At 47.7% G+C, this 20,228-nt stretch overlaps 4 protein-coding genes across 4 annotated transcripts; 3 read left to right on the forward strand and 1 right to left on the reverse strand.

Moving 5' to 3' along the window:
* Positions 1–1,162: 1,162 nt before the first annotated feature.
* Positions 1,163–1,771, reverse strand: N7525_002299 (uncharacterized protein; the record flags this gene model as incomplete). The annotated part of the gene is made up of 1 exon (XM_002556995.1): positions 1,163–1,771. One exon carries the CDS (start codon positions 1,769–1,771, stop codon positions 1,163–1,165), a length of 609 nt encoding a protein of 202 aa, XP_002557041.1.
* A 527-nt stretch (positions 1,772–2,298) lies between these two features.
* On the forward strand, positions 2,299–3,654 carry N7525_002300 (ankyrin repeat domain-containing protein; the record flags this gene model as incomplete). The annotated part of the gene is made up of 3 exons (XM_061212256.1): positions 2,299–2,948; positions 2,979–3,152; positions 3,210–3,654. The coding sequence occupies 3 exons, from the start codon at positions 2,299–2,301 to the stop codon at positions 3,652–3,654; spliced, it is 1,269 nt and encodes a 422-aa protein (XP_061071482.1).
* A 3,430-nt stretch (positions 3,655–7,084) lies between these two features.
* Positions 7,085–7,918, forward strand: N7525_002301 (RibD family protein; the record flags this gene model as incomplete). Its single annotated transcript, XM_002556994.2, has 1 exon — positions 7,085–7,918. The coding sequence occupies one exon, from the start codon at positions 7,085–7,087 to the stop codon at positions 7,916–7,918; it is 834 nt and encodes a 277-aa protein (XP_002557040.2).
* An 897-nt stretch (positions 7,919–8,815) lies between these two features.
* N7525_002302 (uncharacterized protein) lies at positions 8,816–9,451 on the forward strand (the record flags this gene model as incomplete). Its single annotated transcript, XM_061212257.1, has 1 exon — positions 8,816–9,451. The coding sequence occupies one exon, from the start codon at positions 8,816–8,818 to the stop codon at positions 9,449–9,451; it is 636 nt and encodes a 211-aa protein (XP_061071483.1).
* Between the last annotated feature and the right edge of the window lie 10,777 nt (positions 9,452–20,228).

The following is a 20,228-nucleotide window of genomic DNA, read 5'->3' on the forward strand; positions in this document are numbered from 1 at the left end:
GCCCGTGTATTACATCGCGATCGTACCGATCTATGGTCGTAGACCGAACTCAACCGAACTTGTGTCCTTGACCCAACCCCTTCCGCCATGGCGATTGGTCCAGAGGCGATCGTCTCATCGAGGGTGTCCTCACCAGCTGAACATTGACTTTCATGTCCCCATCCACAGCGGTACATAGCTTTTTACGCCCCTCTGGCCACAGGGTTGCCAGCACCACAGCTCCACTTGTATACAGGAGATACATCACAAAACTCCTGTACTCGATGCAATAGTTTGACTTAGGCATATATAGATTACTTTTTCTGTATCTGCTTTACGGTGCACTAGCGCCTGCAGACTTGGCAAATTGTTGGACAGAGAGGGGTAATGTATAATGTAGGTGGCTGGCTGAATATATAATTATCCCGTCATAGCTCCAGCTTTGTTTTTTCTTTAGCTGTATCATACCTTTGCTCGATTGTACGGTAAACAATAGGCTATTTACAGTATATGAGGGTGACAATAGCTGAGGTGTCACTCACCGAATCATGATACTACACCCGACCTAGGAAGCCGATAGCGCACACATGATATCATGGTCATCCCCGATCCTACTAAGAAATGGACACAGTCAACCGCGACACGGTTTCGAAGGCTCGTTGGCTTTCAAGCCGGACGTGGAACAAGCTACCCGTGGCGCCAGGAAGGGCTTCGGCAACGCGCGCGCGTATCGGTAAACTGTGGGAGTCTGCGTAGGGAATCAAGCGCTGCTCTCTTTCAAATGTTAAGATAGATCTCATTGATGTTGCTGAATCTGGCTAGTTATTCAATAGTCACGTCTGGTGCTGATCAACAAGATACCGCAGACAATCGTAAGGACAGTCAATACTTCAATAAAGCAGGTCTAATTCTGTAACTGACTGACAAACTCAGTAAATTTCAAAATAATCCAATGAATAATCACAGGCAATCCGCAAAGTCAGATATATTCCGTTATGGCAAGTGGTTTGACCTACGGCATTATATGCGTGCATCTTTTGGGCAAATTCTCAATTTAGAGTCGATCATATATATTTCCAGTGGACTAAACTCCATAACAGCATGTATTAATCCTATCGTGCAATTAAATTACATAGAACGGACAATGTCGAATACGATAGGGTCCATGTCTCCGGAACTTCACCTAGACAAAAATAACAGCACCAATTGCAGCCCCAGCAACTGCCATCAATGAGCCACTATAGCCCCCCGCGATATTTGTCGAGACTGGGAGAGCAGAGCCACTCGAGCTGGCCGTCCCAGCTTCAGAAGTCTCCGAGTTCGTCGACTGAGTTGGGGGCTCTGTAGTCGAAGGGGCAGTGGTGCCCGAACTGTGCGTGGAGCTCTCGCCAGCGGCCCCGGTGGAAGAAGCTGCAGTAGAGGAGGGCCCAGTAGAAGATGGGACAGTGGTATCAGCTGTGGCGATGACAGAGGCAGACGTAGTTTCAGCAGAGCTAGCGGACGCACTTGTTGAGGAAGCAGCAACGGTCGACGGCGACCAGCAGGAGAGAGTGGAGGTCGTCGAGACGCAGGGCTCTGTGCCTCTGTAGGCAGCGCAGCAGGGGACGTCGTACTTGACGGGAGCGCGGCCGCCGCCGCAATCGAGCGGATCGCAGACCACCCCGTTCGTCGGGTCGTACCAGTGGACGATGTTGTCGGCGCAGGACGTGAAGGAGTGTGTTTCGCATGCGCCAAAGGCGGTCTTCGCCAGAATCAGGAGGGATGCGGCGGTCGAAAGTGTTGCTTTGACCATTTTTAGGGTGTTATCGACTAAGGTGTGGTATTCACAAGTTATAGGCCTAGATGGGATTGGAGAGTTGAGGTCAGGAGAAATGAAAGAGATGGCAGAGACATAGCGTTGACATCAATGAGTCAAGAATACTACTCGGCCACTGCCGTAACCCCTTAACGAGCGCCACGAAATTACGGGGCAGGGGTTTGGGATGTTTTTCAGCCTCGTTTGCCTAAAAGGGCACAAACAAGGCCTGGGCCCTTTTTCAGCCCTATTTTAACTGGCCAGGTTCCAGAGATACTTGGCTGGTGGACCTCATTTCTCACTAGCGCTCGGGAGCCCCATGTCCACTGCCATGACCATTGGAAGACTTTCGCCGCAAAACAGTAGCAGCGAGTGACATACTCAAATCACCACCTCGGCAGTCCATCCCACGAGTTGACCTTTGGGTGTCTCGCCGCAGAGTTCGACCCAGCCTTAGCCTTTTGCGCGTAGAGAATTAACTTTCTTCTTCTTTCTCCCGATCTGACCTTTTCTGCCAGGTCAAAATGTCGATCGAAAATTTACCCACAGAGTTCATTATCTTAATCACCTCGCTATTACCATGCGAATCATCTCTCGCTGCCTTGGCCTTGGCAAACCGCCGCCTGTGTGCAATCTGCAACCCCTGTCTTTACCAATACAATGTGCTCCACGGCAACAGCTCTGCTTTGAACTGGGCGGCGGAAAATGACCGGATCGATACACTACAGAAGGCGCTAGATGCTGGTGCCCCTTTACTAACGGAACAGCCGAGTGGCAAGGATCGGAGCATCCTCTTCGGGCCGCATCCTATCTCGCTGGCTGCAAGAGGTCACACCAATATCGTCAAATTCATGATTGACCGCGGTGTGAGCTCTAACATTACGGCCCCGGGGTGCCTAACCCCGCTGGGACTGGCTGCTGGCGCTGGCCATGCTTCTTTGGTTAAATACTTGCTGCGAGCAGGAGCCCGACAGGGGATTGAAAACGCTCTAGGCCACCGACCTGTGTATCTGGCGGCTTTTGAGGGCCATAAGGATGTGGTCGAGGTACTCTTGTCTGATACTAAGGGACATGGGGATAAGCCCAACAAAGCAGAACTGATGACTGAGGCCTTGTTCGCGGCCGCCCGTGCGGGCTATGTTTCATTGATTCAGTTACTACTCACACACGGGGCGTAAGTAAACGTCACTCGTTTTGGACGGAGTCCTCTTACTGTGGCTGCGGGCAACGGAGAGAGTGAGTTAGTGTCGCTGCTTGTTGCGCACGGTGCAGATCCGAACTTCGTTGTGGATCCGTTGATAGTGGCAGTGATGAAGGGCCACGAGGAAATTGTTCCGATGTTGATCCCCGGAACTGCGAATATCCACCGCACCAGAGCGTTGGCTATCGCAGTCAGCTAGGGAAAGCGACAAATAGCTGAGATGCTACTTCTAAGTGGTGCACACCCTCATTTCTGTCCGCCCGAGATTCCTAGTTTATCGAATGATTCATCGGGTGATCGAGAGGAATGGGTGCAGCCTCTTCTCTTTGCTGTGCAGAGTGGCAACCTAGGACTCGTGCAATTGCTCCTGGAGTATAGGGCAGATGTGAATGTGGAATGTTCCGAACATCCTGGTCGCGGAATGGACAAAGATTTTGACCACGTCCTATTCTGGGCCGTGGAGGGTTCCGAGGAGACAATAGTCAACCTGCTACTAGAAAGTGGCGCAGATCCGGAGATTACTGATGTATTTAGACAGCCTCCTCTCTCGTATGCCGTTTACAGTAAATGTGAGGCCGTTATTCGCTACCTGCTGGATCACGGCGCGAATCCTTACCGGGCGGTAGACCACAGTGGCAGGAAACTGATAATGTTCTGGCAAATGAAACAATCGACCTAGGCAATGCTACAAGACGTAGAGGTGAAATGGACCGAGCAACATCCGTGCTGATCATTAGCAATCTCCGGTTGTTGTCTTTGCTTTTACGTCTGTCATCGCACATTTATTTTTGAAGGGCCAAATGATCACACTAGACGCCACGAGGAACGGCATATACACGCTAGCAGAATGTAGTAGTCATCCGCTAGTAGACGCTTTACATACTCGACTCGAATAGCGATGCGAGCAGACGTAAGAGTATGTCGAATCCCGCTCCGGCCTAGACGATAGCAACAAGGCCCGCTCACTAAGAGTTGGGTTACCTCACGCCAGGGACCACCTAGGTAGTCTACCTATAACTAGTCACGGGAACTAACAAGGCCCTAGCACCGTAGATATACTTCTGTCCAGTAAGTGACATTAGATGGGCCACTTCGGTATAGCTCACATTCGGCTGATGGTGTGGGTCTTCGGGGACGAACTCGTAAGGAGCCATTCCTAATTTGTTTGAGCATGTGCTGGGTGAGAAGGAACTTGATAGGCTATTGAAAAGGCTAAAGCATGTGCAAGAGAAAAGCCTAGGGAACCCTGCAGGCCTGGAAGTGAGTTCGACGGGACTAGAACGAGGGCGACACAGTAGAGGCAACCTTGCAATTATCAAAGGGCCTATCGAGTAATTCTCTGTGCAGATGTGCCCTTTATGCCCGTCGGATACCCCGAGGGCTCCCAGAAACCGTTTTCTAATCTCACTCCCGGATAAATCACGGTTTGCCTGTGAAAACCCACCCGAGAAACGAGGTAATTACTCGTTTATTGAGTATTCAGTGGTCTGGAAACCAACAAAGTCATCCAAAAGGTTAAAATCTGCAGCCCGGGTTTAAATCGAGCAAACTCCAAGTCCCTGTCGCCGGGTTGGAAATTGTTGTTGCGTCAATTGGAAAGGAGGCTTTGCAAACAGATTCGAGTAGGCGTATTCCCGTCGGGCTGACACGAGTTATATGCCGTTAGCTCAGAAAAAGATAGGATCCGACAAGTCTATTCTACTGCCCGATCTGTGTCGGTAGCACATCGCCGTCTGGGCGGTTTCCGGATGGAGAGAATTACGGCCCACTTCGTCCCAGTGGGCTGTCATGCGATATATCGAATAATATGGCTTATACGAACCTCTCGAATCATGCAAACTGTCTGATCACTGTACCTTGCATCAAATCATCTGGCAAATGTTAGCAGCGTCTCGAGAGACAAGGGCTTTAGGTTTTTCTAGTTACTTTCTTATTGCTGGATAGTCGTGCCAGACGGTTCGGAAACAGTGATGTATCTAAATATATCCCGAAATATATAGGTCATAAAACTCGTGTCTATCATTAATCCCTTTAAACAGATGCCCGTCATGATGACAGCCATTCGCTGTACCAGTTCCTATCCCTGTCGGAATACTTGATGTGTGTTTTGGTGCTGAATTTCGAATGGTTGGGATATTCGGCGATATACGCTAGGGGGATACGAGCGGACTCGGGTATTTCTTCTCCTAGCGAAATCCCTGCAGACTCAACATCGTACACACGCTGTAATAGGAGAACGGCTACAGCGGTGGAAAACATTCCCTCTCGTCGATTGTACCTTTTGCATATACCCAACACTTTCTGTCGAACGGTCTAGTCCCGGCACTTGAGTCCACAAAACATGAGACTTCCCAAGAATCCCTCCTTAACAGAAAATAGTGGGTCGGGCAAGTGATTGAAGCTACTCAACAAGACTTCGGCCGTATCCGCAATGTTTTGGAAATGGGGAAGGAGAGGGTCCCATTCTGTTTCCGAACCTGAAAATGATGTTGATACGAGGATAATTTGCAGTATCTCAATCTGTATCTGGAGGACTATAAAGGCACGGAGCTTTGCGGCACAGGTAGTCTTGCTGTGGAGAGCACGACACTCCTCCACTTGCGTTTGAAGTCGATGGACTTTGTTCGCGGGAGTGTCCTATATAAATCCTTGCGATAGATTGGTGGTCTGCGGATCGAACGACACCGGATCGCTTAACATTAAGGCCCAACATTGAACAGACACTAGTATGGTTGCTTTTAACAGTTCGTCGGTATATACAGAGATATCGACGAGATTATCATGGATAAGTTCTCGGAGATAGGGATATTCTCCCCCTAGGTAATCCTGGAGGCGGGTAGCGCTTGCCCAATGAATATAGAGCTATACGAATGTATATAATAAAACCGACGCAACTGGGCTTTTCGTATTTTTCTTTCTCCACTCCAAAAGGAGTTTAGTACCAGCTTGCAGATAACAGCGAACGGCATCAATATCGCCTTGGAATAGAGCGAATGTAATTAAAACAACGTAGGCTACCAGAACCTTCTCTATGGCCGAGGGATCCGACTAGTCATCTTTTATCATAGTCGTGCGAAGACAAGCAATGGCCTTTATGGACTACTTGATTGGGAAAATGTTATTCCGGTTTGAACCGGGGTTCGAAAATCTACGATACAAGGCACCGACACCAATAGCTACGTGACGAACCTCAGGGCAAGATTCACTAACTTGATGGACAAGGACCTGCCAGAACGGGTCGAAGTGATACCCAGCACACTAGCCAGTAGTATACGAACGGAATGAATACAGATAGTCGCGTTCCATCCGCGACAAGCCAACTAGACTCGCATTAACGACGTGGACCAAACCAACCGATTGGGCTTGTTACTAGCCTATATGCACAATGTTTAGAGCACCACCATTCGTCTTCGCAGTTCGCGCATCTCGGACTTCACGGGTTCTCCTATCGGGTGGCGCCGTGTACCCTTGGCATACGCGGCTAGCGCGAGTGCACATAAGACAAGCGGGTCGAGTTTCGTCACATTTCTTGTGACGAGATCTTTAAAACGGTTATTAGCGCCGGGCTTACTACCCAAGTGAGATCCTAGGACCGGGTAGATCGGTGCATTGTGTTTACGCGGTGCGGATCTCCTCGTCCACTGAGCGTTCACCCGACACTTCTCTGTAGACTTGGGGAACTTACTTGTAGGTCACACAGCCCGTTCGGACCTTCGATGCACTAGTCCGTTTTCTCTTCTCCCTGTCACGTATCACCAAGGTTGATTGGCTCCCAGGCGATAGGGTATGTGGATCTGATATAATGGGGATGAGATTGGGTACGGATGGGTGAACACCGTGGGACAGGAGGATTTGTGGACTTTAGGGGGGGGCGTCGCGTAAAAGCCCCCGCTCCTGCAGGATTTACGGTGTATCACAAGGACCCTCTGTTGGCGGACGTGCCATTTTGGCCTTGTCCAATCGTGGTTCGGCGATGTTGCTGGGGAGTGGGGTCGCTGCATTTGATGCCTGAGGCATCAATATCAAGATGATCTCACCGCCGACCTTCAGGTCTTCGGATCTCCAACAGCAATTATCGAGTGAACCATACGAAACCCGCAACAGTCCAGATGAACACAGCACCCAGAGATGCACTGGAATTTCCAGGGTCAGATCGGGCCTTCTTAGAGCCCCACTTGCCACCACAGGATGGCTCGGCACCTCAGTTGGATCTGCCCTTCACAACACTCACATTCGCAACCTCGCTCGACTCTTCTCTGGCCTTATCCCCTGGTGCACGTACGGTGCTTTCTGGCCCCCAGTCCAAGGCAATGACCCACTATCTGCGATCTCGCCATGACGGAATTGTTATCGGCGTTGGTACGGCAGTGGCAGACGATCCCGGTCTGAACTGTCGAATCAGCGGAGTCGGGGGTTATGGTCGGCCGGGCTTGGATGGTCAGCCTAGACCAGTTGTGATTGATCCAACAGCTCGATGGGAATTTTCAGATGATAGCAAGCTGTTCCAACTTTGCAGAGAGGGGCGTGGCCGTGCCCCATGGATCATCACTGCAGTTGAGAAACCAAACGCCGAGAAGCAAGCATTGCTGGAAAGGTACGGCGGAAGATTTATTCAGGTGAAAATGGTCAGGACACACACTGGCCGACACCAAATTGTCTGGCCAGAGTTGCTCGTCACCCTGAAATCCAATGGTCTCCGGAGCGTCATGATAGAGGGCGGTGGCCACGTCATCAAATCCCTTTTGAGCCCACAGTACATGTCCTTGTTGGATAGCGTCATTGTTACCATTGCTCCCACGTGGCTGGGTGAAGGTGGCGTGGTCGTCTCCCCTGATAGGCGCTTTGACGATGATGGAAATGCGATTTCCGCTGCGAGATTGAAGAATGTCAAATGGTACCCATTTGGGGAGGACGTTGTCCTTTGTGGACAGATAAAACTTTAACTTTCCGGCTGAGAGACCCCCTGATATATGTCTACCTACGGACATAGACCGACAACGTCTGCTGAGTGCTTGCCCCTTTGATATACATCATCGGAGGCACTCTACCTTAGAGCACCAAGCAAGTGACAGCCATGTATCACCTTATGGCAATTACCTCGTGGCCCAACAATGCCAACTTTAAAACAAACCAGTGCAGCACTTCGTCTACTATGTCATGTTTCTCACTCTGCAGCTGTACGTTTCATCGCGAGAGTTTCGTTGATCCCACTCACTACAAGCCAATGGGAAGGTCTATCCGCATGTACCGGGACAATACGTAACGCCCTGTGTCTTGTAACAAACCATGCGAGGGAAGACTCGCTAGGGCTTGGTGAATGGACTGATTGTGCTTTTCTTTGAGAATCCGCTTTTCATACAAAACATTGAATCAGAACTTCAAAACAAAACCTTGGGTTCTCACGGCTTTATATCGCGAGAGCCTACATGATGAATCTAAACCCGGGTCTAATTTTCGAGGCCACTATTGTAAAACCACACGTCAGTTGAGCAATGAATCCAACCTTCACATTTATTGTCTTGTTGTCTAGAGTCTTCTCTTCGTTCCGCTGGATTTCACAGGAGCTTTGTGAGCTGGTATTGTGCCTTGCAGGAACAGTCGAACCATTCCCCCATGGCAGAAACCATCGACAATGGCATTGTATCGTTCCTTTCTTTATCTAGAACAATGGCCTTTGTTTTTAATAGAAGGGAAAAAAAAATGATAAATATCACCTATGCCCACATAATCGAGCCCTTATCATCACTGGTTCCCGGATCTTGGAATCCATCCATCATGCCTAGGTAAGTGCTGCCTGGCCAATACATCTACTGACATTTTTTAGAACAGTACAGATAGATATGCCGCCACTGAATGATAGTGAGCAACACGAGCGTATGCTCACAGCTCTCCGTCATCGAATTAGTGAGCTCCGATCCAACCCGGAGAACCGCTCGCTGGCAATTGCAAGGCTGAACGCAATCTATCGACTTGCACGCATCTGTGCACAGTTCGGGAAGGATGCTCGTTTTACGCAGCTCTGTGACGCACTGCGGAGAGGTTTACCCGGACAAATCGGTCTGCTCAAAAGTGACATAAACTGCAATGTTATAGTTGCAGATGCTCTGGACCGAATGATTCTTGAATCTTCTCTGTCTAATTGTTCTGACACTGTTCTCGATAAAGACAATGACGCGGCTGACGGAGAGACTGACCAGGATATTGATGCAGACTCTAGTGAGATGGATTGCAGCGACGATAACTATATCGCGCGGTTGGTCCTTGGTTTGAAATGGGCTGAGCCGTTAGTCGATTTGCCGGAGGAGCCATATGGGGAGATGGAAGTATCTGCTGCAGGCTCTAGTGAAGTCGAAGGAGGGATGGACCCTGGCGACGATGACTATATTGCACGCTTGCTCCTTGGTCCGGGCTGGGCTACTCCGTTAGCCGATTTTGCGGAGGAGCGATATGGGGCAAAGGGGATGTCGGGTAAGTGATTATTGATTTACGATAGCTCACCAGGCGACCCGTAATAGGGCAGACATAAATGGAATTACGGGAACGCGTGGAAAATGAGCTAAATGGAGTAAATACAAATGAATGTGTCTATTGAATATCATGTGTACCAGCTCCAGGTCGCGGTTCTCTGCCTAGTAAATTGACCACCAGAAGTAAAAGGTCTAGAGGTAAATAATATTATACTTATACACACATGGTCTTATGATCGTGCCACGCCCACCACCACCTACGTGTTGGGGTCCCCAGTCGATAACAGATTCTCATATCCGGTGGTATATCACATACCAACCCATCACGGGGGTCTTATTCGTTGACTCTGTCAACTAAACCTGCTTGATGATGGAAAAAGCAGATGCGATACCATGTTTTATAGTATCTTTACGTCTGTTTGATTATAAAATGTAGAAAAAGAAAGCCGTGTAATCGGACCTGTCTGAGAATTGGCGGATCGTCATGTGTGTCCAGCACTTCCTTTTCTTCGTTTCCCCCTTGCGGATGTCATGATCAAGACATCTCCAGATCAATCTTAGTCCGGATGGTTATCTTCCCTGACAGCCGTTAAAGTCCCTTGCATTGGTCTTATTGTGCGGTCGATGTTCGCCAGTGATTCGTGACCGTCGTAACCGGTGGCGCTGCAACCAGATGCCTCCACAAAACACCGACACCAATGATCGGCATTGTCCATTCCGCGACAGCGGCTTCAACCAGACACATCCTTCTCGCCATGTGAGGTCGCATACACAGGAAAGACCTTTTAAGTGCGTGGCATGTCATAAGCAAAAGCAATTTAATCGGCAGTTAGTATCCCTTAATTTCTTTCAAGGCTCATATATTGACTCGTAATGGGGACTCGTTATTACGGCATGCGAGGCTTCATGTTGTGGGTCCTCCAGTAAATACTGGAGATGAGAATGAAGAAAATGCAACTAGAATCTCGGTAGGACTGTAAATTCCGTCCTTTCTATAATCCTCTTCCACACATTATCTATTACATACGACCATAGGGTGTGGAAAACAGGGCTTCCCGTCCGCTCAGCCGTACTTAAGCCACACGCCGGTGAGTTAGTAGTTGGGTGGGTGACCACCAGCGAATCCTCACTGTTGTATGTCGGTGTTCACCCGTTTTTTATGATTCCTTAGGAAATTCCCTCTTGCCGCCCTACCGTTCAGCCCATTCAGCGTATTCACCTGAATGCCCTGAAACCCCTCTATTATTCACCCGATCGCCCTGAATACCCCTAAAGACTGACGTGGCCCCTCGGCTAAACTTTCCCTCCCTCGTTCCTACTCGAGAATTCCCAACTTGGTGGCGTGAACTGATCCTGATCGGAGCTGACCACGGAAAATAGATTCACCGTCGCTATTACAACTGTCTAGTCTGGTCTTAGTTATCTCTTCTCCAAGGACGTAGTGAAGATTTTGACTAAAGAAGAGGTGCAGAAACGAAAGGCTCGCTACGATAGAAATAACCACAATTGAAGAGCTCTCCCGTGGCCGAACGCATAGAGTACTTAACAATTAAAACTGAATTGAACTAGCGACCTTTTTTGTTCTCCTAAATGGACCACCACTAAGAAGGACCCAAGGGCTCTAGATCCGGGGAAAGGATCCACGCTCTTAGTCCTATTAGGTTATAGGTTCTTATATTGTCCCCTATAGGGAACTAGTAGACATTAATTCACTAGTGTTTAATCAACTATTCGCCGGCAGACTCTCTAACTACTTATTAAGTGCTTGTCTAGTCCCGTATATCGATATAGACGGGGTAAGAGGCTGGGTGAGAGCTAGGTAGGAATCACCCGGGCGTCGCGCGACCACCGCACTAACCCCTTTCTGATACGTAGCGGAATCATTAGGCAAGACTGTCCAATCTGCTACGAATCACGCCTTGGCATCTACACTTCGCCACTTTCGATTATCCGACTGTTTGCTTCGGTATAGCATTTAGCACTAGCGACGTATACCCTCGGATTGCGATTGATCCTAGAAACGATATTCCTCCTCAGTGATTAGGCTTAAGACCCAGGCGTTCTTCATCAGATAGGGGTGGGTTAGCTTAACTTATCACCACATGACTCCCAAATAAAGCCCCTTCTCATCGACATACAACCCATATCCTAGGAACTAGCCGGATTATTGGCATACCACCTCTCATAGCGACTGAAATTACTCCGCCAGGGACCTTCCACGAACTTCCCCTAATGCCGCCGCCTACGAAAGAGAAAGTTGTCGAGAAGTGCTCATCGCGTGCTAAACTGTTTTAAGCTCCATCGTGCAGGTCAGAGGCCACGATTTTGGTGGCAGCACCGGCTCGATTTAAACGATTATACAGAAGCTTCGCGTGTAAAGTGAGGTGATTTCTGCCAAGCTTCGCTATTAAAAGCATATTTGTTCAGCTGTGTTATAGTTACGTCTACGATCCTTGTCGTTCCTATCTGACTATCCGAATGCCAAGTCCTCTCCACGATGTTTTCTGTGCAAAGATAGTCGAGGAGATTTCAAGACAACTGAACCAATTCGCGCAGAGGGAGAAACCCTACGCTAATTTTGCGAAGGAGGTCGAGCACCTTGCCACCTCCAGAATCATGATACCTAACGAGACAAGAGATAGAAAGCAGATTTATTCCAAGCGGGAGCTAGACGCATCATTTAAGCACCGGCGATCACGCTACCCCGGCGTTATTATAGAGGTGTGCTATTCGCAAAAAAAGTCGACGTGTTTCGCACATAGCGGACGAGTATATCCTAGACACTGATCGATATTAATTATAAAGGGTCCAAAAAAGCGGCTATTACTATATAGCGACCGGAATACACAACCTTAGATAGCGCGGAGGAGCTTCAAGCGACCTCTATAGTTAAGGCGCTGGTACGTACCATATAAACGGTAATATTTCTGAGACTTATATACTAACTGTTACAGCCATTTCGGACATATTCTGGACTTCCAGCCGAGGAACTCTCATAGGGGCTCACTGGTCTCGATCAAGAAATCTCTATTACATCGAGACAGCTTTGTAACTTTCTTTCACGCGCCGAAGAAGAACAGCGAGGGCAGACGCTACTGTAGGGCTCTATCAATCGTCTACGCTCGGGAGCTGGAAAGCGTCGTCGGCCTCAAACTCCTCCAGAACAGCCCGCTCGGAATAGGAAGGATCAGTTGAGAGGAAAAGAGAAATTAAACGAGGGCGTTGAAGCAGCGATTTTTGCCCGGACTCTTCCTCAGGGGATTCGAAAGGTGAGCTGCGTTAATATTGAATATGTGGAGCAGCTTATAAAGAGTGTGCCTTGATCGTCTGGGGATTTGGTTTTGCACGGAGGCTCGCTCTGAGGGGCCACCTGGCCCAGTTTCAACGCTCCGCGTTCCCGGCCCAGAATAGTTTGGCATGGTGGTCCTCCTGACAGGAATGTCTTGAGAAGCTGCTACAATGATCCGGTAAGAATGCACGAAGTCGGCCCGTTACGACGAGGACTTCTCTTGGTCACCCTTTTCAATTAAGTGCGTAAACTTCAGCGAACAGTCTCTGGAGAAAGCAAGACCAGAAGAAGGTCCCCGACGACGAATAGTAACTCAACGCGAGAGAAAGTTGTCCAATCATCTTCCGGAGTTGACTCCGTCACTGTTGGTCCTCGGGAATATAAGGGGCCTCCCTTCCCCCAGCTGACGACGTTCCCTGATTTTCCTTTTTCTCCCCATCCGGCAGGTTATATCGGCTTTCCTCCCCTAGTGGTGACTAGCGGCACAATAGCTAGTCATTCCGATGCAATTATCATAGCAGATGATGAGAGATTACCAAACCCCGAGCCAGGTACCTCACGGCCTCAAAGGGGCCCTCGGCGCGATTACAGTTACCCTGATTCCGAGAGTACTGGTAATGTGGCTGACACGGCACCATCACGCAAACGCAAAAGAACCGAAACGGAGGAGTCCTCTACTCTCGTACGAGCTCCTCGCAAGGCCTTATTCTTCTATGGCTAATAAAAGACTAGGATCGTGCTTTTAAGAAGCTCCGAAAAGCGCTTGACCATGATATTCAACAGTTACGACAAACCAACCTAATACTTCGAGAGGATATTCGCTTGGAGAGGAACAGGCCTTGCACCGGATACGTCGAATGCTACCCATTTGCAGGATAATATATGTCCGCCATGTTGCCGATCTAGTTTAAGGATATAAGTCCAAGCACTAGAGCTGCACCTGACAATCTTGAGCCTCTGCTATTCTGTATACGATTGCTGTGATCCTCTCGAATGCTTCTTCAAGTATTGAATTAATAGAATTTATTTTGAGGTACTCTATCTATTGTGATATGTGGAACACGATGTTATACTCATGAACTAGTATCTCTTTCGTTAGTAGCTACGTATACGAAAGACCTTCTACAGAGAATCCCTCTCAGCAGAATTGAAGCCGAGGAGAGGATAAGCGTTATTATATCTAGTTAGTCTAGCGTAGTCTTATCATTATTACGTGAGTAAAGTTTGACCTAGGCACTACTTAGAGGAGCTAAAAGGTATCCAATATCGCTAAGATCAAGTATATAGTCAACACGAACGTTACTTTAGTGAAGAGAAAGTAAGAGCCTTAATGGATCAGCAGCACCGTTGTTACCAAGTGTTCAAGGTGGTCAATTACGCGGAGCAAAAGAATATCAACCTAAAACGAGCTAAGGGAACCTATCAATAGGCTCTCCGGAGCTCTAAGTATATCCGTTAGTGGGAGAGCAACTGTAATAACCTTCACTAGGTATCCGCTAACCTAGGCTGCGGCAAGTCTATCCTAGCTAGGTCGATAATCGATGGTTACTTAGAAACCTCTTATCTATCTATGAGTAGAGGATGGAAGGGATCCTAGGCACTCATGAGAACATGCATAGTCCTATGTGGCTTGAAATAAGAGCGTACTACAGATAAGACGTATGGCACCCTGAGAGAAAACTAATAGGAGTGGTACTGGGATGAGATGCTGCTTTTGTGTCTATAATAGAGCTATATAGAGTATCCTGGAAGTGGTAACATGAAAGGACGTTGACAACAGACTACTTTCAGCCAGCTCTTTTCAAGAGTGAGGGTCACTTGGAAGGCAGAACGTAAGAGAATTCTTCCGAGAGGGCTTGGCTCATGGGAGAATCCTCTTGAGAGGGAATCACTCACAGTAGGGCCTGCTGAAGAGCACAGACGACACAGAAGGCCACACGTCATATGAAGTGGTTCTTCGTGCGACTTCTCTTCTAGTCCAATCATTCTAGGCCCAGACCAGTCCTGAGATGGTCTACAGGTGACCTTGGGTTGCGGCCGGCGGTTAAGCCGGCCGCTGTTCAGTGAGGATTGATTTCATTGGATCATCAGCTTGCTGTAGCAGCGGGTCTCTGCAGTGGCTTTAATTGGATGTCAGTATAGCAGCGCTCCTGGGAAGCTAGACAGTGACCCAACAGTGAGCTAGTCTGAAGGGTCACCATAAAGGCCACATTGGCTCATTGAGTTCAAATAGACACACTGAGGGCCCTGAACCGTAAATGACCGCAGAGCAAGGGACCCCCCTCTCCTATATAACACTGTGGAAATTCGTTTCTCTGCTTTTCCTACCTTTGGGTGAACAATCTTCTCGCCCAAGCTGTGCAACCCAACGGTCTCCCAGCATCAAAGATTATTCGATCCCGCCGTGAAAATGCGGCTCGGGAATCATAGGCAAGCCTCTCATATTACATGTACCAACATAATTTCTTATCTCTGACTATTGCGAAGGATCTTGCAATCTGGTGTCATTCATATTCTGGTTGGGAAAGGGAAAAAGCAGTTCTCGATTCATAGAGCTTTAGAGGGCTCTTTCACGGACAGTACCCCTGTTGGAGAAGCTTGACCGGGCCCCACGAGCGGAATTGGCTGAAAACTCGGCCATTGATCATCGACATAGCTATGCGAATGTGTTCATGTGCCACGCTGAAATAAGCCATTTCGCTTACAATACAGACTGGACCTCACTGCGTGTTTTGTCGATACACCGGCTGATTCAATCTCTCGAACACTTCAAACTATCCAAAGACCCACTAGGGAATTCGTAGAGCTTCTGCAATTTTGTTTCGAGGACAGGCAGCAGAGTATTGATCTTCCTGTATCCTTCAAGAATACAACACCATACATATATCACGCTGAGATTAGGATACGATACCCTTGTTAGATTACTGAATGGGCGATCCTTAGCAACCTTTTCTACGCGAACAGTTCTATTTTATGGAAAAGAGGCCTCGCCAGACTCAGCAAAAAACATTTTGTATTGTAAATTCTCATTTCTTCATCGCAACCACCTTCACAATGAATGTTATCCTTCAGCTCTCCATTTCTACCAACTTGCTTCGGAGTTCATTGATGGTGGCCTCGCACGTGCGTATTTTGGTTTCATATACTGCCACTCCCAGGTTGACTAAATGTCGTAGTTGCGAATCTGTGGAAGCTTTCATCTCAATATTCGCTGATTTCAAAAGTCCGAGAATTTCAGCTAAAAGTGGCTGATCCGGCACTTCCATGTGGTCAAGAAATCGTTTTGGTGTTGGGGAGATAAGTGACGATTCAAAATTCAAGGTTTGACGTCTTCCCTGAGTATCATGCCCGGACACCGGAGTAAGGAAACCTAGGGTTCGGCTTCGACTTTGTTGAGGGGTTCGGGGTGAGGACTTCGATGCCCTTGCTATGGGTTCATCCTTTTCCCAAAGGAAAAACCGACAACCTGCTGTATTGTGACATCGCAGAACTATACTCGTGATTAAAGATCGTTCTCATGGATACAAATCCTAACTTACAGTTATCGCCCCTGGTCTGGTCCGTGTTTGAGGTGAGATGGCTGGCTGGGTCGCCGCACCCGCAGTACCACTTATTCTCCTTGAATTCCCCCATCTCATATCGCGAGACTTGAAACTTGTTCTGAGCCATTTGAGTATTCTTATAGAGTCGATAGCGAGTGATGGTTATTCTAACGTCAGTATCAGAGGATAATGCGACGACAGGTGGGCGCAGTCGGCGACCACTGCATTTAAACAAGTAACCCCGCTTTGACTCATATTGCAGGTGATCAAGCCAGTATATGGCATCAAATGCCAAGAATCTCCCCTTAGGGTAATTTTCTCAGTCTCACAGGCTCATGCCAAGAATCGCCTGTTTAGGCCTCGCAATATAATCTCCAAACTTTGCAGCAGCCCCAGTGATGCGATCATGGTCTGAATAACACGTAATAGCTTGGACATTCTGCATCTGCTTGCCTTGACCCGCGTTATTGACGACTAGAAACTCGCCAACACATCGCAGACTACCCTGCACTTGCATGCATAAACCGCCTCACTGTTTCTTCCCCTCATCATGAGTCTCGGTTTGGTGGCTACTGATGTACGTGGAGTGAACGCCTTTGTGAGAAAATCAGGAATTCATATGTCCTGTGTTCTATTACAGAAAACTGAAGGCCGATCAAGTTTTTAGACTCGAAAAAAAAACTCTAAACTTCTCCCCATGAGTACCATCAAACGGCCTGCTTGGTATGGACAACCGCCAGACTGATTTACCTCAGCGCCGGAGCTACCCGCTGATGACGAATGGATGCTTACCCTTCCTTCACTGTATCAAGAACCGACAATCACAACATTAGAATCGTGGCAACTAGAAGACAATCAATTTATATTTCATAATCCCTTTGAGATCGATTGATACGTCCGAGATCAGCTGAACAAATACTGCTATATTCGAAAACAGATTCCCCTACGTTCACTCTCAGATTGTTTCCCGAACCCTAGCTTGAAACACCCTAGTCTGTACTTGGCTTAGCCCTAGATCTTTCTTTTCCAAGAATACTGTATATATATGTAGATGTCCGTTTTTCCATAACATAAAATACTGTATCTTACGAGAAACACGTGAAACCCGTGTAACCTCATACCCCTCCCCGGTGTCTGCCTACCTGGTCGTAGGCATTCATTCACTCATTGTGTGGAGTGTAGGCCGGGGTGGTTCGCGCAACATGGCACCGAGACTAGCCCCTTCAAAGCTACAGTTTATTCGTGATATGATACAGAGCCAGTATCTAACCACGTCTCAAATGGCTGAAGAAGCTGAATGCAGCGAGCGTACGATCAAAAATATTCGCAGAAACTTGCGGCAGTTTGGAAACGTCCACGCGCCCCCAAATGGAATCGGCCGGCGACGAACCATAACGCCATCGATGCTAGAAGCACTGTGCGAACACTTAGTCGAAAAACCTGCCCTCTGCTTAGATGAGATGGCCGTCTTCCTATGGGATGAATTGAAAGCTATTCCTCTGGCCATTCACCTGGTGTTGTCACAATTGGCTGGGCAATCAGGGTCCAGAACTCCGCCGCGAAAGTATCAGATGCCTCCGACAGCCATATGTACCAGTCATCAGGGGATGTGCCATAGCTCATTCCAGTCACACGCAATACATCGCCAACAAAATCCCTTTGAACATCCCCCCTGCCCCAAGTGCACCACTCGTTTGTACCAAATTTATCCAATTTCACTCCAGCAGCTTTAAGATCCTTTAGCCAGGCTCTAACAACTGAATTCAAGACTCCCATATCAACGCGCGGACATTGAATAGACTTGGAAAATGATACTTGCCACGCAAGAATTCCCTCTATAAATGCGAGAAATAGAGTTTTGTGGTCAACAACTAGGTGGATATCTATACCAGCGCGCAAGATATCGAAGAATAGGTTGCTCCATGAGTCGCGAAAGGTTTGTCGGGTTGTTTGGTGATCATCTGACAAGTATCTCACGAATGTCTGGTACTCATATGGAAGGACAAGATGCTGTCTTCGATGACACATACTCAAGGCAGTTAGATCTCTGCCTAGTTGTTTTGCGACACAATGAGCGAGCGTCGTTTCTCTCGAAGTCATAGACAAATAACATTTCGTTTGAAGTTCGTTGGCTTTCAAAGGGTCTGTACCAAGAATAGCACAAATCAAAGTAGGAATATGGCAAGCACGTGAAGCGTCGAATGAAATTCGAGCAGCCACCTCCACACGGGTCGACTGCGGCATTTTGTGGAACCAGGGACAGCAGTGTTGTTGCAAAAATCTGAATTCCTCATCCGATCCGTAAAACTCAGATAGTACCCCGTTGACCACATCTTGGGGACTCCCATAGACGAGGTCTTTTGAATTTTTGAGTAAAACACGTAGATATGGTAAAAGCGGATAGTCCTCATTCGATGGTGCGAGCTTTCCAATCCATAGAGCAAGACGAAGGGGTGTCAATCGGCGTGGATAATCTTCGATAAATGGATCTGCCCCTTCATTAAGAAGAAATTCCACAACCTTTTCATTCCTGTCTCGGCAGACCGCATCCTATTGCTCGTTAAGCATATGGGGGACGGGATTTTTGAGTGATTGGAAACGTACATGGAGCAGAGTGTGGTTTCCATTTCGGTGAAGAGCTGAAAGTTGCCCTGAGGCAAAAAGATTCCGAAGAATTTCTATCTTCCCTTCCCTGACTAATCTGTCAACACCAGCATTCCAAGGAATTTCAGTGTAAGTTCGGAACGTAAAGTCCCATCCGCCTGAAGCTTGTATGCCACATATCTCCAAAACCTGAGACGATATCCAGTATGGTAAACTCAGACGCCAAACAGAACTGCTTTTTCGAGCATCGCTCTTTGTCATTCTTTTCGACGTTCCGGCTGGCATTCCCGTTGTGTCTAAACAACAATCTGCCAAAAATATTAGCTCAATCTAATATAAGCAAGTAATAAAGAAGACCAACTGTGCGATTCGGAATGAGCCTTTATAGTTTCTGTCGTTGAGGAAATAACATCACGCTCTCTTATTCTCTCCGCAATTAAATCTGGTTGGACTTGAATGAGTGCTCTGCATATATTAGCCCCCGATCCATGGTTCATATCTTGAGTGAAGAGATACCTTGTATAACATTGCTGAGATAGCATTAATAAGTGGATGACGTTCTGCAATCTTGATCCATGTTTTTCTATTCTCCCTCGGCGGAACACCACCTTTGCAGCTTTATAGGACTTGCGTAGCCGGTTCGACGAATTAACGTCTTGCATGAGATCCTTGCACAATGCATCTTCGAATTCCTAGACTAGATTTTATAGTCTAGAGTGATTATAAGTAAGTTTAATAAATCTTTCACTTCTTAATATCTAGCGTAGCTATACGCTAATCGGTTCTTCTTTATTATATTTACTAGTATTAACTAGTCTCTATAGATCGGGGGTCGGGGTATACGGGTTATAAGTAGCGATAGTTTCTTACTTAGTCTCTTCACTAGGCACGGCGATAGGCTACCTATCCCGGTTTATAGGTAGGTTTCGTCTCGGACCGACTATCTTAATTAGTCGGGGGTTCTCGGTTTAGTACGGGTTCGGGTTTAATATAGGTTAAGGTCTTAGCTATATAGTGAGTGCTAAGGAACGAAAGTAGAGATATAATAGGGCCGAAACTAATTAAATTGATAGTTTATATAGCCGTACTATTATAAAGAAAATTGAGAGGGTACTTAGTTAGACTTCCGCAAAACCCCATTTGGGTCGAAGGTCTCGACCCAAAACCCCACCCCATGTTGGGTTGGGTGGAACCCTCATAACCCGGACCCAACCCGGACCCAATACTGGGGCCCCAAAAAACCCAACAATAACCCATTTCGACCCCATTTCAGCATAAAATCAGTCATAATCCTGCTTAGTGATCCATTTAGATTACAGTTTTTTTTTCATATTCCAGTCTATACTAAGAA

This window comes from Penicillium rubens, assembly GCF_028828025.1.
Source record: "Penicillium rubens strain IBT 27055 chromosome Unknown utg000001l_segment0_segment0, whole genome shotgun sequence".
Classification (NCBI taxonomy): domain Eukaryota; kingdom Fungi; phylum Ascomycota; class Eurotiomycetes; order Eurotiales; family Aspergillaceae; genus Penicillium; species Penicillium rubens.